The 25,718-nt window shown below is 43.6% G+C and overlaps 1 protein-coding gene across 2 annotated transcripts in view; it reads left to right on the top strand.

The window, feature by feature from the left end:
• Positions 1–14,778: 14,778 nt before the first annotated feature.
• Positions 14,779–25,718, top strand: part of ME3 (malic enzyme 3) — a 183,716-nt gene continuing 172,776 nt past the window's right edge. The window contains exon 1 of one of the 2 annotated variants that reach the window (XM_049653106.1): positions 14,779–15,167. In XM_049653106.1, coding sequence (XP_049509063.1) covers positions 14,985–15,167 — 183 coding nt within the window. In that variant the 5' untranslated portion in view covers positions 14,779–14,984. The remainder of the gene's footprint in view (positions 15,168–25,718) is intronic. The other variant, XM_049653115.1, reaches the window with a different exon arrangement.

Raw genomic sequence — 25,718 nt, 5'->3', positions numbered from 1 at the left:
AAAATGCACAAAAATATAAATTCATATAATATTAGATGGAGATTATGAAACCTACCATGTAAAGCTGTTGGCAGAATAGAAATAATAAATGCGAAGTGTCTACCATACAGTAGGACTGCAATAAATTTATAACCCGCTCTTTAAATATTATCTCAGTTGAGAATGAAGATAAGAAGTGTTTATTCCAAGCCCAGCCAAGTATGTGAAAAGGCAGGACACTATAGCTGACTCTCAAGTTTTCCCTTTAATAGCTACTATTTGACATTTTGGACAGTTGTCTATGATCAGTGTTTTTCTGGAACCAGACCTTCAAAGTTATAGCAGTATTGAATACAGCGGAGGTTTGGTTAAAGACTCAGAGAGGATTAGAATAAAGGCTTCTCATTCTCAGTTCAGCCTCCCCAGAACCTTAAGGGTTTTAGAAAGTAAAGCTGAAGGTTCAAAAGCTATTTTCAGCATTAAATAAAGCTTTCCAGAAACCAAAAGCTTGTCCCACCAGGTAAAATAAAAAAAAATTTTTTAACGTTTATTGATTTTTGAGACAGAGAGAGACAGAGCATGAACAGGAGAGGGTCAGAGAGAGAGAGGGAGACACAGAATCTGAAACAGGCTCCAGGCTCTGAGCTGTCAACACAGAGCCCAATGCGGGGCTCGAACCCACGAACTGTGAGATCATGACATGAGCCAGTCGGATGCTTAACTGACTGAGCCACCCAGGCGCCCCACCACCAGGTAAAATAAAACGTCAATTTTCTTCAGGCTAAAATATACCAACTCTGTATTAACACTGCTTAGCTCATGTTCATCAATAGCTTTGATGGCTTGTTGATAACATTGTTAGAATTTCTGGGATAACATTGGTGGGTGACATGTTTTTATTGACACACATTGAATGGCTTCAGTGTCCCAATGGAACATGTCCGGAACAGGCATGACATTGGACACAAGTATAACACAACAGCTGGAGTTAGACCACTAACTGCTGACTTAACTTTTCCCTCATTATTATAATTAGTGCCACAGCCATGACAATGACTCATGTGATTATGCAATTCATAATATTAAATAGAAATGACATTATTGATAGTTACACAATAACTGCCCAAGCAAAAGTACTAACTGAATCATCCAAACTTTTTCTTAATAAATTCCGTTTACATGGGAGATGCACCTTTTCAAAATGTGGAATTCATGGAAGGGAGAGCAGGTCTTGATGATGAAGATTTGGGAAATGGCCTGCTTGAAGCACAGACCAAGGCTTTGAGTGGTGGTAGTTCTAAGAGGAAAGATGTATTAAGCAAAGCTTGAAGGGTGAGGGGGCATATGAACAAGGCAGCGGAGAATACCTATGATTTAGACATTGGTGACTAAAGAGTGCTCAAGGAGGAGGTAACTGCTAGAACAAGAAGTAAGGGGGAGCAAGGTGAGAGCACTTGTGGGAGAATCTAGAACAGCAATCCTCAGTTACCAAACCGGGGTGCCAGAATCAATGCATTTCCTGGTCTTCCTGTCTCAGAAAAGAAGGTCCATGAAATATATTTTCAACATACCCTTTCTTGATGAACTGAAATTGCAGATATCTTGAAAGATAACCATAAGATTGTTAAAGCCAAGGTAAGTAAAGGAGTTTATTTCCTATTCTGTATCTTATGCTAATTTCTCATTTATAAGTCATTTATTACTTTGGGCTGTTAATAATAGAGCTATACCTACAATAAAATGAATAAAAAAGAAACAAAAATAATAGAACATGTTGCTATGCCCTATATTTGTATACATATCACACACACACACACACACACACACACACACACACGTACACGTTAGCTTTTTAAAACCCTGTCACTAAAACACTGATGTTTATGTTTGCTCCAAGAAATACACAAGATGTAATCATTACTCATGCAATTCCATAAACTTGGGTTAAATATATTGAGTGTTAAGATTTGGTTTTAGTCTTTCTTTTGAAGCTTTTATACTATCCTAAGAACCAAGTAGCTGTTTTAACCTTGTAAAGAGGATCACTGTTGTCCACAAATTTTAAGCACAGAACATTCACTGTGTTCCATTGTGGCAACCAAAGGGTTTAGAGTTGAGAGTCATAATGCGATCATCTTTTCTGCTTTACCAATTCTGGCATTTGGGTGGTTTTGCCTGTTGGGACTCTCCATGTACTGTCCCTATGAGTCAGAGAGGGTTATGAGCAAATATGCTTTGGGCTCCCCAAGGAACCAAGACGGTCTGGAAAAGGCTATGTGGTATAGGATCCCAGGCACTTTCAGGACATCCAAGGCAGAGACACCCAGAGGTTTTCATGTGTCTGCATGACGTTTCACTAATAACAATAGTTAGTCAAGAGGATCTGTGACTGGGAATGGGTTATTGAATGAGATTCAAATATGAGTCATGTTTGCTTAATCCAAATCTGTGTTTCCCATACTCAGTAATCCTTAATGCTCTGGTATCACAATGAAGTCTTAATGTAATTAAGCCCAAACACCTCAGAATTTGATAATAGCATTCACTTTCTTCCTAATGATTAATAAATCGATCCAAGTCTGCTGGGTGACACATCTACCTCTGCACAATTGGAGTCAGGCAGGTAGTTATAGAACTCTAGCCTTCTAGTTCTAGTTCAGGTGTGTCATCTAATTTAGTAGTATTCTTTTTTTTTTTTTTCTAAAATTCTCAATCAGAGGGGTGGTATTTGGTCCATGAGCTACAAGCTAGATGCCTGTGCCCCAGAGTCACTTCATCTCTGAACTTCATGTGTTACTTACTTCTCTTGTCAGTTCTCCCTCTTACTAAATTTTCCCTCTAACCCCTTTATCATCATATCCCCAAGCCACCATTAAAGGTGAAGAAAAGGAGAATAGGTTACTTTACCAAAAGTCGGAGAATGGTGGTGACTGGACAACTGATTTTTTCAGTTAACTCAAAATTAAATGGATTTTTTTTGTTTTCACATCTTATTGAAAATGAATTAATCCATTCTTTTTGTTGTTTTTGCCTTGAAATTATTGAAAGTTACTAAACGGAACATGAATTCTCAGTTTGCAGACCTGTATCTATAGGGGTAGAACAGAAAGGCTATTGGGCCAAATGAGATTGAATCTAGCCTTAGGGTATAATTTTTTTTTTACTGAGTTTGATATTACTTCATTTTGCTAGTGTTTCTCTAAAAACGCCAATGCTGCAAAAATAACTAAATAAGAGTTTCAGAGTGTTGATTTTTTTAAACCACAGACTCTGTTCTACCCCAACGTTCCTGTTAATGAAGTCCCAGAATGCCAATTTACCAAATGTGTGGATGATGGCAAACTCAAGAGCTAACACCTGGGAAAGAAAAGTCAACACTATGAAGATGGCAACAAGTAGAAACATGATCTGAACATGAATGAACATGAACAAAATTACAATTAAAAGACACGAAAGAACAGAGAAGTCTTTAGGTTTAAAATTCTCTGTAATCTTAAAAAAATCAATTGTTCAAGTAGCTAATCGCCTCTTCAGCAAGTTCATTTGGCCTTGGGACTTCTATTATTAACAACTTAATCTAGCCAGCAGTATGGCAAGCTCTTACACATTTCAAGTAATCTGAGGCTGCATTATTGAAATTTTAATGGATTGGGGTAGGTAATAGTCACACTGTGCTTTTGTCATCAGTTCATAACTAGAGTTGGGGGTGAGGGAGGTAGAAGAGAAATCTGCTATTAAGAAAACTGCTTGTGAGTGCCTGGGCGGCTCAGTCAGTCAAGCGCCTGACTCTTGATTTCAGCTCAGGTCATGATCTCATGGTTGTGAGATCAAGCCCCACATTGGTCTCCAAGCTGGGCACAGATCCTGCTTAAGATTCTCTCTCCTTCTTCCTCTGCCTATCCCTAGCTCTAGAGAACACTCTCTCTCTCTCTCTCAAAAAAGAAGAAGAAGAAGAAGAAGAAGAAGAAGAAGAAGAAGAAGAAAAAGAAAAGAAAAAGGGAACTACTTGTTTTCATTCTTCCTGCTTCAGTGATTGACATTTAATACAATTTTGTAGTTTGGATTTCCAATGAATATTTGTCCCAAACAGCTAGTCCCCTCCTAATATGATGGTCCCTGAGAAAACATAATATCATGCTTCACCTCAAAATTGTGCTTTTCTTGTTCAAAAAAAAATACCCAAACTCATTCATTAGAAAAGCATAAACTATTAACTAATATTAGTATAATTAGTTTACTGAATATGCTGAACCCAGTCCACTACTACAGGAAATGCCTATTTTATCCCTTTCCATCATGGCCTTTGATTATGCTTGGTCAGGTCTCCCCTTCATCACTCAAGAAAATATCAGGCAGATCCCCAAACTTCAGAGTTACTTTGAGGTGATATAAGTTTAGTGAGGTACAATTTAAAATTTCAATCTCACATTTGTTTCAAAGATCCTTCTCCAAAGGCCTGTTTCACATGCAGTGGGAAATCTCTGGGGGAGAAAAGGGTGTATATATATATATATATATAGTCTGTTTCTTCCCTCCTCTTCTCCCTCACCCTATGTGGTCCCCTTGGAGGCTTCTTTCTCTGTCCACCACCAACAAAAGAAATCAGGGCTCTAGTCTTCTGCCCTTGGGGGTGAGAGAAGATCATATGGCCACTCCCTAGAGACTCTGGATGCCATGCCTGATGGCTCTTTCCTTCCTTTATAGAATGTGGGGTGTCATTTATTGTCCTTAGTTTGGGGATGTAGCTGAAATCCTGAGGTAACAAGAAAAATCACATTCAATATCCTGTCATACAGTGTACAGATCGGTAAGCAAGACTTAAAAAATGCAAACATTCTCTACAAATTCTAATCTCTCTACAAATTCTAATCTATTATCAATCACTTTATTTTATTATTTTATTTTTTTATATTTTAGTTAATATACAGTGCAATATTGGTTTCAGAAGTAGAAAATTCAGTGATTCATCACTTACATACAACATCCAGTGCTCATCACAAGTGTACTTCTTAATACCCATCACCCATCTAGCCCATTCTCTACCCATCAACCTTCAGTTCATTCTCTATTAAGTGTCTCTTGTGGTTTGTTTCCCTTTCTTATCTCACCCCCCCTTCCCATATGTTCATCTGTTTTGTTTTTTAACTTCCACATATAAGTGAAATCATATGGTATTTGTCTTTCTCTGATTGACTTATTTCATTTCGTATAATACATTCTAGCTCTAGCCACATCATTGCAAATGGCAAGATTTCATTTTTTGATGGCGAGTAATATTCCATTGCATATATACACCACATCTTCTTTATCCGTTCATCAGTCGATGGACATTTGGGCTCTCTCCATAGTTTGGCTATTACATCAATCACTTATTATTCTGTTCAAGATTTTCATCTTGGCTTGGTGAGAGCTAACTGGGATTTGTGATTAGATCAAAAATCTCAACTCAGAGTTCATTAATTGCTGTGAACTTTCTCCCTATGCTGCTCTAATGCTCAGCATATAGATTATTTATCAATCTAGTCTCTCACTTTCTTCTTATAAAGGAGAAAATACCCTTCTGCAACACAAGGCTTGATGAAAGTTAAAAAATGGAGAGAAAAAAAAAATAAGGCAGCTGAATGTGATCATTCTTTTTTAATCATAAGGAATGGCTTTCTGCCTCAAAGGAAAGAATTTCCTTCATTTCATTAGAAACTCCACTGTTGCATGAATGCTGAGTGTCTTCCTGCTTCTAGAAAGTTCTTCCCAGGGAGCAAAGTTTCTGTTCTTGGCACCATCACTGATTTGTTATAAAACCTGGATGATCTCTGAGGTCCTTTCCAACATTAGAATTATGTAATTTCATATACTCTGTAATTAGCAGAAGTTTTAGAAAGTCCTCAACTTCACTTCAATACTTCTCCTGGTTTATAAAGAAACTCCAATGCTCCCTTCATTTCTGTCACATTTATCTTGTTAAAGGAAAGGTTTTTAAAGATAGGTATCAGGGCATCTCAACTGAGTTAAGAGCTGGGGTTTGAATGCAGTTTTGTTGAATCGCACGGTTTCTATTGGTGGTCCCCTCCGTGCTCCAGGCAGACAGATGTCTTTAATGTGACAGGGTGTTCAGACATTTAAATAACTGTCTGGGCACATCTCAGATTTGTATGAGGCATTGGAGACTCATGAGGAGATACTTGGGCTTCACTGCAATTGACCGAAATATAAGTCTATTGAACCTGGTAGGCCAACTGAAGCTTGACTTTAGCCAGGGAAAGTGCCTCTGCTCCAGAAAAGCCATATTGGACAAAGAATGTTTGCAGGGTAGGCTAGAATTAGAAGCCGGGACAGGAGGAAGCAGAGGTTCAGAGTGTGGCAGGAGGTTGTCCTGGAATCCACTTCTGCCCCATCTTTCCCCAGGAACATTTGTGTGCTCTGAGAAGGGCAGAGCTGTAACACAGGAGTCCACAGAGGCCCATGCTATTTTGCCAGGTAAATCTGAAAGAACAAGAGGAGTCCTAGACCTTCATCTCTACCTTCCCCTGTCACCACCAAGAGAGCTAAACTCTTTTTTTTTAATGTTTATTTATTCTCGAGAAAGAGAGAGAGAGAGAAAAAGAGAGAGCATGAGGTGGGGGAAGGGCAGAGAGAGAAGGAGACAGAAGATATAAAGCAGGTCTGCTCTGACAGCAGAGAGCCCGAGGAACTGTGAGGTCATGACCTGAGCCGAAGTCAGATGCTTAACTGACTGAGCCACCCAGGCGCCCCAAGAGCTAAACTCTTTTATGAGTCCAGCAAGAGGGGCACCTGGGTGAGTCAGTCGGTTGAGCATCCGACTTCGGCTCAGGTCAATGTCCTCACATTTGTGAATTCAAGCCCTGAATCGAATAGGCTCTCTGCTGTCAGGGAGGAACCTGATTTGGATCTTCTATCTTCCTCCCTCTCTACCCCTCCACCACTCATTTTCTCTCTCTCTCTCTCTCTTTCTCTCTCTCCCTCTCTCTCTCAAAAATAAATAAAACATTTAAAATAATCATCAAGAGTCCAACAAGAGAAAAAAAAGCAGGAAACCACAGAAATTCAGAGACAGGAAGAAATAGCAAAGATTTTCAGGCTTCCCTGGCTGAGAAAGCAGTCATCCTAAGAACTTCAGAAGTTGTAGTGGTCAATTTCACTAAGTGGGAATCTGAGCAGAGTGTCAACAGTGCTGGGGACTGGAACAGGTGGCCCCAGCCCCAGGGAGCAGAGGGTAGCAGAGGAGCCATGGGTGTAGCTCAGATTATAAAACCTGCCTGTCTTCTGGGCCAACTCCTAGATATCACAGTCTGAGTGAGCTTAGATCCTGGCATTTGATAGGTGGAGGGAGATAGAGTTTGCAAACTAAAGGCCAGTGGTGCAAGTGCATTTAGCAGCAACACGAGATAAGAAGGGCCTGGGGGACATTCACATGACTCCCATTTTAACAGAACCTGATAAAGTATCTGAAAGGTTTATGCTTGTGTGTATGCATGTGTGCGTGTGTGTGTTCCCTCTATGACAATTAAAATATAGCTAAATCTTACTGAACATTCAGCTTCTACGGTTACCTGCCTTAGAGCTATACCAATATTTTACACTGAGCCTTTGAAACCTGAACGCTTGAAAATTCGGTTAAATGCAATTCAAACAATGTTTATTTGGCAATTATTACATGCCCAGAATTGCTCTGTGGGAATACAGAGGAAGTATTGAAATAATCATAGTTAATATTTGTTGAAGATTTACCAGATATTTCATCCTCATGAACACCTTATGAATTAAGTACTATTATTATCATCCTAATTTTATAGATAAGAAAACTGAGGTTCAGAAGGAACAAGTAAATCCCCCAAGATCACACAGCTAATAAATGGCAGAGCAGGGATCCAAACCCAGATGTATCTGAGTGCAAAAAGAAAGTTCTCAGCTACCACACAAAGAACTTGAAATTTAATATTGGCAAAACTCTGAGATGAAAACCCCAAATGGTGACCTTGGTTTATATCCCTTATTTTATTGAGCAGTGTTAAATAACATGTTAGTGGAGCTCAATCTGAAAACCCACTTTTATCATCAGGGTCCAGTGTGTAAAAAATTAAAAAGGTGTGTAGCTAATTCTGAAGCCTAAAGAGCAAAAGGGCATCTCTCCAGTCCGTATCACCTGGATGCTGCTTGATTGGTCTCCACTTTTACCCTTTGTAAGCCAATCTTTCAGATTTGAATCCAAGCCCCAAGTGCATGTGAAGGAGAATTAAATCCACCTGCTCTGAGAAGCTCATATTCTTGAAAACCAGCAGCCTGCATGGAACAGTTGGTGGGACCTGGAGGGAGAAACCCAGGCCTTTTGGTCAGAATCCACATTCGTTTCACAGCCCAGTGAATGCAGCTCTGGGGGCTGCCGGATGACAGATAAATCCAGCGCGGTAATAAACTATGCAAGCCAAAGCTCTAGCTGGTGAATCCACAAAGGAAACAAATTACAATCTCTTTGAGGCAAGGCCCAGTGAATCGGGCAGGGGGGTGGGGTTGAGGCTGAATGTGAGCTGAGGGGAGGGGTTGAGTGCTTAAATCTTGTGAGAAGGGGAAACAAAAACCACTTGAAGTGATAAGGAGCCGAAGAGAACCCAAGTTCACTAGGAATTGCCTATCAAGCTCACCAATTATAGAAAACGTGCTTTAACCAGAAGACAAAAAATGACCCAAACTAGTGCGATCCTCAAGATTCCTCCAGAAAGCTAATGATTTCTGTCCCACTGAGAAATAAAACTGTCAACAGAGGAAAACATTTTCCCCCATTATGGAAGTGGGTCGAAACTGTGGCAAAGTCAAGGAGGAAGCGGCAGGATATGCTCATTACAGTTTAACAAGCTGGGAGCTGAAGAGGGGAAGGAGCCAGAGAAACAGGGGTCAGCGGGTGCAGGGGATGCTGAATGGGCCAGATGGGTGAATCACACCGTGGACAAAGGGCCCTCCCCTTACCCTGCTGGGCCACTGCCCTGACCTCCAAACAACACCCAGGGCACAAATTTGTTCCCCCTTATCAGCTGCTTAGCTCAGCAGCTGCTGCCATGAATTTCTGTTTCCTCATCTTGCCTTTTTTGAACAGTTGCCTTTTTGTCTAACTTTTGTGTGAGAAGGGAGGAGGCAAAGGGGCCAGGAGCAGAATGGAGAGATGGCGTGGTGGCGGTCAGAGGACTGAGTGCTTGAATAGAGCGTTTCAAGAGGGGCAGAAAATAGATTTTTTAAAACAACCTCTGGGAAATCCGGAGGCCTAGAAAAGACACATGAAGTGCTGGTAATTCATTCTCTCCCTGCTTACTCTGATCAAGGGCGTTTTCTTCTCAGACTTTCTGTAGCAGGGCAAAAGTGGCCGGAGTGTATGAAATGGATTATGAATTGTTTGGGCCTAAACCAGCCATGAAAATAAGAGCCGGCCCGGCCCGTAGGCCAGGCCGGGAAGGGAAATGAACCTGTTGAGGATTAGGACAGAAGTAACTGAGAATCAGGCAGGGAGTCTGATGAGAAAGAAATGCAACATGCTGTATCCTTCTATCTGGAAGCAATTATGTTTGGTACCACAAGTACTTGAGTAGAAGCCTGAATGGGTTTATAAACAAGGATTTCAAAGTGTTTTTGTGATCACATTCTGTAGGGATAATGGAGTCTGGTGGCCACCTCTATTAGAAATGTGGTTACTTCAAAGATATCCTTTTCTTGTTAAAATTAGGTATTAAAAATTATGGCAATGCAACAGAAGAATAGGGAAATAAAATGCAGTGCAATAGAAAAATAAGAAACATGTTTTCTTCTGTTACCCAACAAAATTACTCTTTCATTTCCCCTTGTGGCATTTTCAGAACACCAGGGAACTGTTTATTCCCTCCTGATCAGAGGAGAGGAGGGTGGCAGGGAGGTGGAGGGAGGAAAAAGAAGAGGGAGAGCCAGTTACCCTGGAAACAGCTCCAAAGGAGGGTGTGGGAGGCTCCAAGGCCCCTTTAACCTCCACATCCTTTTCTAGCTCAAGCCTTCTGTGCCACTTTGTCCTTCCCTATTCAGGTGAATCAAGTTCGGTCCAGGGGGCATTTATTGCACACAAGCCTGTGCTAGGTGTTGTGTAAGATACAAGGCTGAGGAGTTAACAATGAGGATGATAATTGGGGATTGGGTGACCGTTCGGGGTACACTGAGTGCTTACCCGTTCTAGGCCTGGCTAAGCGCTTCCCAAATGTGAGCCCTTAGTTTGCTAGTGAATGCCTTGGCCTCCGCAGATTAGGTTAAACCCTGGTCCACTTCAGCAAGTTATTTGACTTCTTCAGGTTTTGTTTCCTCATCTATAAAATGGAGATAATAATTGTACCAACCCGTATCAGGCAGGGTCCAGGCAGGAGTCCAGACTGCAGTCAGTGTAGCTCAACAAAAAGAATTTAACAGAAAGAACTGGTTTGACAGGTGCTAGAGGGCTGAATGAGAAGGGAGTTTTGAGAAGGTAACCATAGCAAGCAGTTCCCACCACTGAGGTGGGAGGAACAAAGGGAAGAGGCTGGGACAGCCTGTAAGGCTGGTTCCAGAATGTGGGAGGATAGTGGAGGCTGACCAGCCACTGATGCTGGGTGTTGGGTGGGGGAGGGGGGGGGGAGGGAGACACAAAAAGGAAAAAAAAAAGCAAGTACAGGGAAAGGAGGAAATACCCCCTCTCTGGCTTGTCATCTCCTTGGAGTGCCCCCTTTTGCCAGAAATTACTAGGAAACCTGCGTCAAAGAAGAACTGATTTGCATAGTCCATGCACCAGCTGTCAACCCAAGTATAAAAAGGTAGATCTGGAGCTGAGCAAAATAGCTTAATAACAAGCTCAGTATTTCATAAAAATATTATGAGATTACATGAGTTGATATTTGTAAACCACCAGAACAGTGCCTGGCATGTGGGAAGTGCATTATAATGTGCGTTTAAAAAAACAAATATATACATTAATCCACCAAAATCCAATGTGGGAAGTAATATTAGAATCCCAGGTTTATTCATGAAGATGATGGGGCTTATATCGGTCACATAAAATGCCCAAGGTTATACAAGCTCAGCACTGGTGAAGTCAAGACTGTCTGAATCCAAAGCTGTTGCTTTTACTTCTCTAAGCCCCTTGGAGGCTCAGAGAAGACAGGCACATAAGTAAATTGCTTCACAGAGAGACTGTAAAAGTGCAATAGGACAGATGCATACAATAGAGTTTTGGGAGCCTGTGGGAAACAGTGCAAGCTACTGAAGAATGGAGAATCTGGGAAGATTTACCTGCTGGAGGATGTGGTGTTTGAGCAGAGTCGGGGAAGAATGATCAGGCTCTAACTGGCAAGTGCTGGAAGCAGAGGAAACTATGTAGCAAAGTCTTAGAGTACAGGGTGTGTGTAGAGCCGTGTGCCGGAGGACAAGGACAAAAATGTTCTTCACCATTCTCCTTTGGCATAAACAGTAGAGTTGAAGTATCTTCAACTATTACTAGCACCAATGTGAATTAAATACTTCTTTTTAGGGCAATCACAAACACGAAATGTTGTGTAGAACATTACACATTTGTGAAGCAATGGGAATAGCTGAAAATTAATTAGTTTGTAATGCACATCCATTTTTTTTAAACCCATATGTAGAGACGTTAAAATCTGCTTACAAAAGACAAATGGTCTTGTTTCAAGATAGCTGACTGAACTAAAACTCTAATTTGAAGCTATTATGATGCCCTTTTAACAATGAACCAAATGTGGTTTCAATCAAGTTCAACTCCTTGGAAATTTAGGCACAAATTTGATTCCTATCAATTTTATTTAATTCAACAAATCAAGTGCATTCTTGGTGCCAGACACTGTCCCAGCTATTGGGCATGCAAAGAATTGCAAATAGTGGTTCCAGCCCTCAAGGAATTCAATCTAGTATGGCAACAGATAGTTATGCAAATTTATGTAATCAGAATGAAAAAAACAAAGGTACTAAGTGCACTGTGAATACAGAAACTGGCCAGGGAGGACGGGGATGGGATTCCTTTCCAGCGACCCCAGGAAGCAGCATCACAATCATGGCAGAAGTCAGTAAATGGGATGTGAAGGGAGGGTGGCCAAGACGAATTATGGAGACACATTAGTTCTATCTAGTGCTGGACCAGACCACAGGGCTGGCTAGCTAAGGAGGTCAGAGTTGAAGGGAGCTGGACAGAGTTCTGGAAAGCTTCCATGGCTCTGAACCTGGTCTCTGTAATCCTCTGTTCATCTCTAAAAGTAAAGAAGTTGTCATGAAACCAGAGATGGACACATGGATGGCAATAATAATAATAGCTAACAGTTTCTGTGTATCCTTTCCATGCCAAGCACTTTAATGTAAAAGTGTTAAATCTAGACTTGTAGTTTTTAGTCCCCAGGAACCTATTTTCCCATTCTTTCTTGTGGTAGAATATGTGCCTTTCCCACTACAGACAATATTTTTCAGATTTTCCTGTAGTTTAATGTGATTGTGACTTAGTTTTCACTAATAGAATGTGAGTAGAATATGGGCAACTTACACACGGCACTTCCCTGAAGGTGCCCTTCACGTCCTCTCTCCTCCTCTCCTCTGGCTGGGGCTCTGATGTGGTATCTGCTTCTGGGGAGAGTGGACAACACCCTGGAGAGAGAACCTGGGCCCCTGGACGGCTCTGTGGAGCAGTCACTTCCTCTTGCTACTGCCTTCTGCTGCTAGCACCTCTCCTTTACTGTGGCGAAAGATCAAACGTGCACAAAAGAAAAACAATATTGCTAGAGTTATGTCTGAGTTAAGAAAAGATAGGCCACAGACGGGGACTTGTGACAGACTCTCATATATAAACTGTGCATGCTTCAGTGAAGAGATTATATAAGAATTATTATTGGCTTGTTTGGAAAACTTTGTTGTTTCCATCCTGGTTTCCAGCAAAGTTTCAAATGACTGAGGTTACCTATTAAGTGTCCCCCAGGTGGGAGAAAGCTCATTGTATCAAGCAAAGGCAGATTCGTTCAACAGTTTGTGAGGATTTGCTATGTGTCAGAAACCAAAGATGGACACACACACACACACACACACACACACACACACACACAATCTACCCCCTTGAGATGTTTGTTGACTGGTGGGAAGATGTGCAAATATAAAAGCAGTATTGAGAGAAAAGTATCAGTTAATGCTCTTGGTTGCAGCACAAAAATCTGACTCAAATTGGTTTAAAAAAAAAAAAAAAGATCATTTACAGGCTTATGTAAATGATCAAGAGTTCACAGTGTCTGCTGTTGCCCCTGCCTGGAGTCAGGATCCTCTCCTCTCCCTCAGGAATAATCTCCTTCAGTCTCCTTTCCAGTCCAATCTTTATGAAAGTGGCTGTCACTTTCCTTCATTCACCCAACTATTTATTGGGCAGTGAAGCTGGGCAGTGAAGATACAGGGGTTTAGAGGCAAAGGGTCTTTCCTCAAGAAGCTTACATTCTAGGTGGAGACAGACAATAAACAATTAGAGAAATGAGCTAATTATTGGCTTTGGCAAGTTCTAGGAAGGGAAAAACCGTTCACTATGTAGTCCCTAGTGGAGGCTGACATTGGATGAAGTGGAAAAAAGGCCTTACGTTGACAATTTAGTGGAGACCTGAGAGAATGAACACTGTAAGTAGAGGCAATAGCAAATACAAAGGCCCTGAGGTGGAAAGGGATTGGATGGGGGTGGGAGGTGGGCCACAGGAAGGAGAGAGGTGGCTACAGCACAGGGAGAGGGAGATTGGAATAGGATGAGCCTGAAGAAGTTGGAAGGAGCCCGGCTGTGGGATAACCCACAGGCATCAAAGAGTCTGGATTTTATTCTACATAGGATGAAATGTTTGCTTTAAAAGGAATTTCCTGGCTACTATATGGATAAAGCGTAAAGTTAAATTCAAGACTAGATGGACCTCAAGGTCTCTGTCCACAGCAATCCATGACAGGCTCCACAGGGTACCCAGGAGCCCTACCGGTAACTGTGGACCTTGTTATCAGTGGTGTCTAACAGAACTTCCTGCAAAGATGTAAATGTTCCACACCTGTGCGATCCCATCCCACAGCCACTACGTGCCAGTGAAACTAGGCTAGTGTCACTGAGGAACTGGATTTTTAATTTTATTCCATTTAAATTAATTTGTTTAAATTTACAGAGCCACATGTGGCTAATGGCTATTGTACTGGGCTGCGCAAAGCAACACTGAACACCGGGTGTCTGAGGGTTTCTACTTTGAATCCCAAAGCCAGGGCCTCCCTAAAGGGTGAGACAGTAAAGGCTATGTTAATCCCTAAACGCTACCCCCTCTGGGCGTTCAGTTTGGCAAGATGGAGCGGCTCTTTAGTCAAGATGGAGCGGCTCAGGAGGCAAGCTGAGCTTCATTTAGGCACTGGGGAGGCACGTGCACACGGTTACGAGGCGCTCCACGCGCGTCCTCAGGGGAAGCCCCGCACTGCGAACAAAGGTTCGGGGACCTCTCTTTCCGGAACGCAGGAGCCTAGCGCTCTCGCGGCTGCGGGTGAGGTCCAGCCATTGGCAGGAGGGGAACACTGGACCGCAGCAACTCGCCCCGCCTGCCACATCAGCTCTGGGCGCAGCACAGGTGGGCTGAGGAAGGAAGGGATCGAGGCAAGCCACTGAGCGAGGCTGGAGGTGCGGGGGGCCCTTCGCTGAGCAGTCGCCTCTTTCTCGCGGGGATGGGGGCGGGGATGGCGCGGGAGGTCAACCGCACCGGATCTGCTTCCTGGGCTTGCTTTCGCTTTGCCGGGGGTTTGGCGAGGCCTGCGCACCGCAAGCGAGCCGGGAGAGCGGCGCAGGTGGCCGCCGAGGAGGGGCGGGGGCTAGCGCCTTTCACCCTTCCCGACCCTCTGCTCTTTACCCGAGGACGCAGCCTCGGCTCAGACTCGGTGCCCTGCGGCGCGCGTGGTTCGTGGTTGGCCGTCAGGCGCCCCTGACCTTGGTTTCTCCCCGGTGCCAGGTCTGCGCAAGGACCATGGGCGCCGCGCTGGGCACGAGCGCACGGCTGGCGCCCCTGCGGGGCCGAGCCTGCGGCGCCGTCCCGCGCTGGGCGCCCTCTGCACCCGCCCGAGGCTGCCACTCCAAGCCCGGCGCGGCGCGCCCGGTGCCCCTGAAGAAGCGCGGTTACGATGTTACCAGGAACCCGCATCTCAACAAGGTAACGGTCCGGGAGGGCAGGGTGGCCCTGGGGCTGGCGGGGAGGGGCGCCCCGCCCCCTGGGTCTGGGTTGGATCTTTCCAGGCGCCCTTCCAGTGGTTTTCCATTTTTGCCTTGCAGAGGCTTGGTGTAGCTCGCTTCGGCTCCCCCATCCCACCCCTTTTCTGCGTGGAAAGAGGTGACCAGTCATGCAGGGGGGCTTATTTCTTCTACAGGAACAATAAAAACTGGGTTGATACCCTCGTGGCCCGTACGACCTGGTGTCAGATCTTCCCCTGAAGCTTACTAATTCTGTTGGTCTTGGGCAGTTCATTTAACCTTTGTCAGGTTCATGTTTTCTTATCTGTAAATGAGAGACAGTTGTCTCCTGCGTGTTGTGAGACGTAAAAGGAAGATGGAGGCAGAATTCTTAGCACGGTGCCTGACACCCAGTGAGAACAAATGTCGACTAAGGTTGTAATTATTCTGAGTTAAGGTTAATTTGAGAGTGGGAATAAGGAAGTCTAGAATTAAAGAACTTTTAGACCTTGACGGGGCATCAGAGAGCCTAACTCAAATCTCTCCTTTTACAGAAGAGGAAACAAAACAAAGGGAACTAGCTCAAGGTCACGAGCTAGTTAGTTCTGGTTCTGCCACTGGAATCCAGAACATGGTGCTTAAGAGCACACGCATTTGTTTCTGGAAGTAGAGTTTAGTATCACTGATGGTAAAACCCTGGAAGCAAGACACTTAGGTTTGAGGCCTGTCTCCTGACACCTCCTCAGATTAATTTGGGCATCTCATTTACTGTCTACAGGGTTCAGCTTTCTCCTGCTTAAAATGATAGCATGACAGACCACTATTCCTACGTCATTTGGTTATTGTGACAAATTAATTACTGAAGTTGAAATGATACTTTAAACTATATAGTGCTTGATAAACAAGTAATTACTACAAAACAAACATTTTTAATAATTTCTTTGACTCAGGATTGTAAAATTCAGGTGAGGAAATACACGTGGAGAGGTGTTTTTGAGAAATAGGAACAATTATACAGATGCTAAATATTGGGTTTATTTCCTGCAGAATTAATAGAAGCTATGAAAAAAAAAATCTTTCCTTATCACGTCACTCTTTGCCTCCTCCAAAAGAGACCTTAAGTCCTTTGTATATTACTACTTTGGGGTATTTAAGGTGTTTTATGAAGTTTAATTACTTTGGTAGCAAGTGTTAAAAAAGTCAGCTCAAACTGGCTTAAGCAGACAAAAGCCTTCTTTAACTAAATATCTAGAGGAAGGGTTGCAGGCAAGACTTGACCCAGCAGTCCAGATGGCATCTCTAAGGGTGCAGGTGCTTTCTGGCTCTCTGCTTCTGCAATGTCAGCTTTATCCTCAGACTCCATCCAGGGGAGTCTTTAGCCTCAGTGCTGCCAAAATGTCCTATCTCTTTTTTTCACACCACACTGTGCAGGGATAGAAAGACACTTTCTTCTGGTAGAGAAGGATACTGTCTCTGAAGTCTCAAGAAAAGAGTCATCTGTCCCACCAACTCTGATTGAATTCCCTTCCTATTCTCAAACTGATTACCATAACTTAAGCCTGTCAGGGCTCACTCTTAGAATTAAAGATAGAGTTTAAGGTAGTGCCACTCATACCAACTGTTTTAGAGTAAGGGGATGTGGCTTCTGCACAGTAAATCTGTGCACAGTCATCAGATGAAGGAGGGGTTGGGGCTGGAAAGCAAAACAATAAATTCCCACCACAGACTCCAATTGTTTTGACAATATGTGCCTTAGAAGTACTGGCATGTTACCAGTCAGCACTTAACTGCTTTGTGAATAGTTAAAAAAAATAAAATAAGGTCTTGAATGTCTTCTTTTTTAGCCCTAGGTGTATGACTGCCTAAAAGCACTCTCTCCTTGTCCCTGATATAAATTTTTTCTTCCTAAATAATATAAATGGGACGTTGTCCATAAAGCTAGGGGGCCTGACTGTTTCATAATATTTAAGATTTTTTGTATATCCTTGAAGTCAGGTGATGCTGGTCTGGGGTGAGGAAGGTATCTGGGGTGATGCAGAGGGAGTCTGTTGGCACCCCCCCCCATTCACCCTTGGGGAGGGTGGGAGGAGCAGCAACGGAAGGAACAGCGCTGCAGGGCGCTGCTGCTGACACCCTTCACTTCCCCCTGCAGTGCCCCCCCCCCCCTGCTGTCCTGCTGACCTCCAGCACTCTGAGACTCTCCAGGGAAGGCTTGAAGCGTGCACTTTCCATCAGCCAGATGGGGAGACTTGCTGACTTAAACAGAACTGAGGTTATCACTGAGAAAATAAGAGGAAGGCAGCTTGGAAGGGAGCTGCACTTAGTGGGCGGGTCTGTGGGTGGATTTTGGTTTTTTTTGCTAGACGATGAGCTCCTCCAGGGCAGGGGCTGAGTTTCATGCATTTGTGGCTGGCGTGGGGTATTTCCTGAAGGACCTAGCAAGGCCATGAACATGAAAATTAGCATTACATTCTTGGAATGTGTTTACGAGGTTCTTTTTAATTTTTAACTTTATTTTTTTAATTGAAGTATAGTTGACATATGATATTCCATTAGTTGCAAGTGTGGTTGCTGCCAGAGGCGAGGTGAGCGGCGTTGGGGATGGGTGAAATAGGTAAAGGAGGTTAAGAGGTACACACTTCCAGTTATAAGATAAATAAGTCACAGGGATGTAGAGTATAGCATAGGGAATGTGTTCGCTAGATTTGCGTCCCAGTTTAGATAGGTCAGGAGAGGCATTTAATAAGAAGCTTGAGGGCAGCACATTGTTGGGAGATGGAATTCTCTAGGAGAAGAGCTGCTGAATGGGCCAAGTATCACTGCTGTTCTGGAATGACTGGGTCTGGTTCCAGCTCTGTCATAATCTGCCCGTGTGATCTGTGATGAGTTCATGAGCCCCTCTGCCCATGTCGCACCACTGCTCTGAGGATCATGGGAGATACCTGTGAAATCATTTTGCAAACTGAAAGAAACGAAATATTTAATGATCATGTTGACACTCCAGAGGTGGGGGTGGAGGGGCCCTTAGAAATGACCTAGTCTGCAGGTTTTCAGATTACGGGTCACAAATTTTGGAACATGAAGTTAAGCTTAGTGGGTCTAACCCAGCATTTTTATTTTAAAGAAATAGGTTAGAATAGAATTTAAAAAGAGCAAATGCATTAAACTTCATAAAGAAAAGTATTAAGTCACCACGTGAAAAACCAGTTTTCACTATGGATTGTTGTAAAGAAAAAAAGTTTTTGAAAATCATTGTTCTCATTCAGTTCCACAGTTTCAGATGGAGGGACAAGCTGAGAAGGTAAGCCCAGAGAGATCATCATGGTTGCAGAAGTGGATAGAAGCAGCCTGCCTTCTGATTTTCAGTCCACTGAATAGCAGTGACAATTCTCATTTACATCTGCTTTGGCTGATTTAGGCATATTCCTAATAATGACAGAATTAGAACTAGAGGATTCTGAGTTCCCTATTGGAGTCTAGGTTTTCTAAGTGATGCAAATTCAATGGTACGTCAATTTCTCTTTCTTTTTTTTACTACCATTTATATTTTTCTTGTAAGATTTATGTAAGGACCTCTTCTGTTACCCATTGACAGTGGCAACAGGGCAGATATTTGATACATATTACAAGATGTCAGCTATATTTTACTTACGTTAAATAGGTAACTATCAACCCCTATTTATAGGGCTGTCTTCATAGGCAGGTTTTCATCCCCATTCTATTCAGGTAGCAAGTGGGCCTTCAGAACATTTCTAGCCTCACCTTTACCGGTACCCTCTTTTGGGAGGGGCCTTCCTATTCCCTGCTCCCCATACTAGATTCCAGTCCCCGCATTCGTCTTATCTCTCTGTGTTTGTTTCCTTTTGGCACTGAGCACCCTGTGATAATGGCTGGTTGGTGTTCCACACTAGGCCCTGAGCACCATGCAGACAGGCTGTTTTGTCGCATGGTGTTCTCTGTGTCTGACTTGAGATGCCCAATGAATAGATGCTCTTTAACGATCTCAATGGAGTTATGACCCCTTTCCTCTCAACTTTATTAATCCTAGTGCTGCTACTTTGCAGGTACCCTAATGCTCTTGTTGCCCAGACAAATGCCTGCCAGCGGCCTGTTTGGAGGACCCTTACCTCCCCAGACTTAAGGGCATTTCACTGAAGGTATACATTATTTCTTGGAGTGCATCAGCCTCCTCCTTTGACCCATATGCCAGCAGTGACTTTCACCGTAAACTTCCACCAGCCCTCCACCTGCCTCTCTGCAGTTTTTTCTCTTGAGCTTGATGGGGAAAGAACGAGTGAGAAGGGTGCTTAGTCAAATCACCATGATTATGTGCCAGCACATTTCATGCAGCATTCAGAGACTGCAGGGCTCTGCAGATGACCACCTTCCTACGTGGATCTGATGCATGTAGGTTAGTGAGCGTGTCAAGGTTTGGTGGCCAGTGCTGCAGCATTTCAGCTGAATCTCTTGTGTCTTCAGTGGTGAGTCCTTAGATTCTCACACAGCTAGGATTTGCCTTTGGTTAAGCTGTATGTTTTTATTTGGTGCCAGCTTAGAACTTGATCTTGCCTCCTTTGCGTGAGGGGAGCTGGTGCCATACTTGGCTCACCGATCAATCAGGAGATGATGGCTGGGTCATATGGGCATTTAGAAGTTTGTTGGTGATGCTGTTTCCTGCACCCAAAGCAGAAAACATCATGTGTCTTCGTGAGACCTCTGCTTTGGACAGGATGTTGACTTGGGCACCCCTGATTGACAGAGAAGCAGTGGGTTAGGAAGTCAACACTATTTCCATTAGCAGCAGTTCACTCTACACTTGAGCTTCGTGTGCAGTGACTCAGGACATTGAAGCTCAACTATCGTTCCAATATTTTAAGAACAAACAAGCAGAGGCAGGTTGGAATTAAATCCCACCTTGTTGACTACCGTTCTGGCTTCATGAGATTGAAAGCATTTGCTGTTAGGGTTTCGTGTTTGTAATGGCTGACAGAACCCGTATTAGTCTGGCTAAAGGTTAGGCAATTGTGACGAAGCAAACCCAATAGGGAGGCTTAAACAAGACAGAGGGTAGGTCTGTCTTATAAACAAGTTGGGACGGACGATTGCAGGTTGGGGATGTGGCTTAATTTTATTTTTCTCCATCTTCAGCATCCATCTTACGTTTCATGGTCCACGATGGCTGCTCTGGCATCTGCCATCAGTTCCTTACAGAAGCCAGAGGGAAGGCAAAGTGTCTTTCAAGGGCACAGATTGAACATGGCAGATATCTCCACTCACGTTCAGCATCCCTACTACCACCAGCCTTGTTCAGTCCATCATCCCATGTCTAGATTTTGCAGGAGCCTCCTCATCGGTCTACCACCTTCCAGTCTTATTCCTTCCGATTCTTAACCCCATCTTGAGAGGCTAAAACTTGCACACATCCTCAGCCACTCTCTTTCTTTCACACCCCATAGCCAGTCAACCAGATAGTTCTGTTGCTGTGTTTTTGGACAAGTCTGGAATCCAACCCCTGCTTACCATGGGTCCCACCCTGACCTAAGTCACCAACATTCCTTGGCTGGATAAACTGCAGCCTCCTAGCTGGCATTCTTGCTAACACCTGAGCTCCTCTTATTTGCTCTGCACACAACAGCCAGTGTGATCCTTTTAAAACTGTTTGGTCACGTCGCTCTTCTGCTCAAACCCCACAAAGTCGGAGTCGTTAGAACACCTTGGGTGATTTGACCCTCTCTGACCTTGTCTTTGCTACTCCTCAGCCTCACTCACTGCCCAAACCAGCTGGCCTCCTCGATGTTCCTCACACATTGTAAGCATGCTCCTGCTTCAAGTCTTTGCAGTGGCTGTTCCCCCTTCCGTGAACACACGTCCCCTCCATAGCCACATGGCCATCCCCTCCTGCCCCACCAGATGCAGTTGTAAATGTCCTTCAATTTTCCTGGTCCTCCTGAACGTGGTCTACTTTCCTCCATGGTGTTTGATATTACCTAATGTACTATTTAATGACCTCACCTAATCTCACCTAATTAATATCTCTTGTTTATTGTTTGTATTTCCCCACTATCACGTAAGCTCCGTTAAGACAGGCATTTTTGTCATATTTGTTCATTGATGTATCCAAGCTACTCAGAACAGTGGCTGGCCCATACTTAGTGCTCAGTAAACAGTTATTGGATGAATGAGTCATTCAGAGACACGTCTGCTAAGATTCCTTCATTTCACCTCCCTTTTCACCAAAGCCCCCATCTTTCACCCTGTGTCTCTGCTCCCCAAAGATCTGCCTGTGTAGTGTGTATATGCCCAGGATCACCTCTATCTGGAGTGTAGATCACTATGGCCTTCTCTATGGCCCACTATTACTATGACCCATCTCTAACACAGGGGTGGCATTCTTATTCTGTGTCCTATTTCAAAGTTTGCCTGCATATCATTAGTTATCTTCTAGAGGCAATATGTTTAGTTTCATGTAATAAAATGTTAACCTAGGAACCCTGCCACCTGTTCTAAAAATGATTGTAAACAGCAACCACTAGATCTTGGAAATAGTGACACTGGAGGGCACGTCCCATACAGAAATACGTGTTGTCTGGCTCAGACCTGAACCAGCTGGAATCTCAGCCAGTCCAGCTCTCTGGGCTGTCTGTGTGGAGTGTCTGTGGATACATTTCCAGGTTCATCTCCAGTCTCCCTGTTTATAGTTTCTCTTGGTCCCCTTGGACCTTTGTAGGTTCTGGGGTTACAGCTTTGTTTTACTTTGCATTTTTGCCATTGCTACCAAAGGTTTCTTTTATCATCTACCCTCTTCTTTCCAGATGCCCATTTTATGGCGAGGGGGAGAAAAGGGCCTTTCATTCCTATGGCCATTGCAGAGGGATCACTAATGTGCAGCACTTTTGTTTGTAAGGACATGGACTGTTGTCCGCTTCCAAAACTTCACTTTGATGTGTGGAAAGTACATTGGGAAATCCTTTGGGGTGATGTCTGACTGCCTCTCTGATGTAGAACACAAAAGATGCTCTATGACGGTGTGATGAAAATCTGAGGGATACCCTACTGTTGGGGAGCTGAGGTCAGCGGTTAAAAGCATGCATTCATTCTGTACCCAAACGGTTGCCTGGCAGCCTGCTTAAAATGCAGTTCCGACCAAAAGGGACACAGGAAAGAGTAAAATGTACCCAGTCATTTGAGGAGAGGGATATTTGATGGAAAGATCGTCAGCTTTGAGGAACTTGAATAAGAGAAAATCAAAGCTGCATTTGCTTTTAAAAGTTGTACTGAAAGCTGGAGGGACTGTAGAGTTGAATTGAATGATTAGCAACTTGAGAATATTATTTTTTTTAAAAGCATTTTGTCTGGATTCTGCACTGTTGTTGGCTAGTATCTACATGAAGCCCACAGCACACTTGGTCCTGAAACGTACTCCCCAAAGGTGTGGAACTCTAGAGAGGGCAGACCCTGCTGGGTCCTTTGTTTTGTTTTGTTTCGCTCTTTCAGAAAACAGAAGGACGGAGCCACTGTCTGCACAAGTTCGCATCTCTCCTGAGTTGCTGAGGTGTCCTGTGACTTTCCCAGTAGGAGAAAGAAAGGAAGCCAAGTGCCTTCATTGTGTAAGGTGGAGCTGGGTCTCCACTTACACTAGACAGTCTCTATTCCCTCTTTCTCTGGTTTCTGAAGGAGGTGTTGAGTTTTCCAAGCCAGGTTCCTACTGTACCGAATTTCCTTCCATAGTGGAGTGCCTTGTGGAGGGGATTCAAGTAATAATTAAATGAGCTAGAATTTTTTTAGGGCATACAGTGTGCCCAGAATTGTTCTAAGCAGTTTTTATGATTAACACGTTTCATGTAATACCACAACCTTGTGAGGCACGCTGTTATTTTACAGATGAGGAAATGGAGGCACAAGGAGGTTGGCTGAGTTAGCTAACTTACCCAAGGTCATGCAAGTCATAATGGCAGAGCTGGGTCTTGAACCTAGGCCATCTGGTTATAGGCCTGCATCCTCTACCAACCCTGCCCTTCTCCATGATGCACAGCCACCTCGGGGCTGCACGTGCCCTCTCACTTGTGGCTGGCACATGGAGTCTGATGCTCTGGGGTCTTGCCAGGTACTAACAGGGTACTCCGTGTCGTGGAACCTCTGACAAACTGTTACCACCTCCACTGGCTCTGTTAGATCAGACTCTGGGAATTGGAAGGAACTTTAAAGATCACTGGATGCCTTCTCTTCACCCTTTAAATGTGTGTAATTTCCCAAAGACTCGTTTGTGTATCAAATTTATTCAATCAACATTTGCTCAGTATCTTTTATGTTTTAGGCAGTGGAAATCCAAGGTGAATACCACCTTCTTTTGCCTTCAGGGAGCTTACCATGTAAGAGGGGTGATGGTGGGACCAGTTAGTAAGCAGGAAGTTGAATTCAGTAGGTCAGTGTAATGAGAGGCGCATGGGTATTAGGGCTCTTCAGGGCTACCTCTGCCACACTGCCTTCCTTAATAATGCCACATGGAAGCTACTCATTCATCCTTTACACTCCTTTGGCGTTTAGCTCATGCAGTCATGGCTCTTTTCCACATTTGGCCTCAGTATACCTTTATAGTATGCATGATTGTCTCCATCTTGATATCATTTTCAGAGCCAGAGCCATGTCTGAGGCATCATGTGCCCAGCTACAATGCCTTCTTCGTAGTACCCTCTACAACCATTAATTACATGAATCACTTTCACATTCCCTCCTGGACAGGTAAGAAACTACTATGGTGAAGACTGATGGTATACAATCCCATCTCCTGTCTCTTCTAAAAAGATGGTGACAATGTAAATCCTATTTAGATCTCTCCATGGGACTTGGAGGATTTTGAAAGCCAGCAGAAATGTGTTATTCTGGTCATATACATTTTGAAAATCCATTTCTTTAAGAGAGTCTTCTGCTCTGATGCTGTGCCAGATGCACGTCATCTAAAGAATAGCACCTTTATGATGAAATTTTTTTTTCTCATCCTTGAGGCCACTTTAAAGACATTAGATTTAAACCCACTAAAACTAACAACAGGTTAAAGGATTTTGGAGGCTGAGGGGAAGTAGTCAGCTCAAATCGATTGCCTGTGGTTTTCCAGGGATATGGCCTGGACCAGGTAATAGGCAGGAGAGCACACAGGCTACAGTCTAGGGATTCGGAGTCAAGGTTGTAGTTCCAGCTCTGTCATTCACTATATTTGGGATCTTGGGAATGCCACTTCATTTCTCTAAGCCTCAGTTTCTCATTTTGGAAGGGAGATGATAATAAAATATACCTACTTCACAGGGTACTCCAGTGATTACATGAAATGATATATGTCAAGCACATTGTAAGTGCTCAGTTAATTCTCAGTTAATCCATGTCTCTGAAGCTTCTGCTCTGTTCCTAACACAAGGCATCACACCATAGGCTGCGGACCTGCCCTCTTAGAGAATCCATTCTGAAGGAGAAGGGAAGACCGAGAGATCCAAATTCATTTTCCATTGGCAGGGATACAACCGATTTGGGCAGAGGTTTGATAAGAGAGGAATGAGTCAGGGAAGAGGCAGGTTGGGTGGAGACGTTATGATAATTTCTCTGTACTTGACGGAGCTTAAATTGGATGATCTAGATGTTTGTCTCAAAGAAACTTGAATAAAAATGTCTGTGGCAGCAGAAAACTCAAGAGCCATGTGAAGAGCTCGTACTTCTGGAAGTTGAGACTGGGGTGGAAGGGAGTGGCCACCATCAAACCCTGCAGGAATCTCAGGATTTTGTCCCAACATCTTGGCACATTCTAACCAAGCATTTAAAAATGAACTCTGAAAAACAAACCCAAACTTAGCAGATCTGTTTATCTGCCAGTCCATCGGTCTCTGTCTGTCTCTAACACTCTGTCTCATGAGGTTATGATACAAAGCAGCAAGACAAGAGAATGTCTGCTATAGTAGTTGAGCATAGAAGTTAAAATGTTGCTTCAAATTCAGCTAAATTGGGGACAGCCCACTTCACCAAGCTGGCAGCCAGACTGGGCAGAGTTTAAGAGACTCCTACAATCTCCATATACTCTGCTGTGGGTCATTAATGAATACTTGCATAAAAACATTTTAAATGAGGATCTGTTAGAACTCAGGATGAGCATCCCTCAAAAGACTAATAGGTCATCTTGTCCAGCCCTCCATCTCTGAGCAGTTACCATGATTTTACAGGTAAGGTTTCAAAGGCCCAGAGGGGCTGGATGTCCTGCCCAGGGAGTGAGTTGAGGTTGGTGTCTGTCCCTTTGACCTGCTGCCTTTGTCTGCCCTCCTAAAATAGTGCCTGAGTCAGCCCCATTGACTATGCAGCGTGCCTTTGAGTCTCTCCATAGAAAGGGGATGCTTTAATATTGAACATGGACATATGCTGGGTGTCCATTTGTGAAGGAAGAGTAGGCCTGCTCCTGATTCCCACCTTCATTTCAGGTTTTGTGTCTTTCTCTGCAGTAATGTGATCATGAAGACAGAACAGCTGACAGAGAGCTTAGCCCTAATGTCATGCTCTC

The sequence above is a fragment of the Panthera uncia genome, chromosome D1 (assembly GCF_023721935.1).
Source record: "Panthera uncia isolate 11264 chromosome D1, Puncia_PCG_1.0, whole genome shotgun sequence".
Taxonomy (NCBI): domain Eukaryota; kingdom Metazoa; phylum Chordata; class Mammalia; order Carnivora; family Felidae; genus Panthera; species Panthera uncia.
Note: the sequence above shows the minus strand (reverse complement) of the source record. Positions and strands in the feature narration are given on the sequence as shown.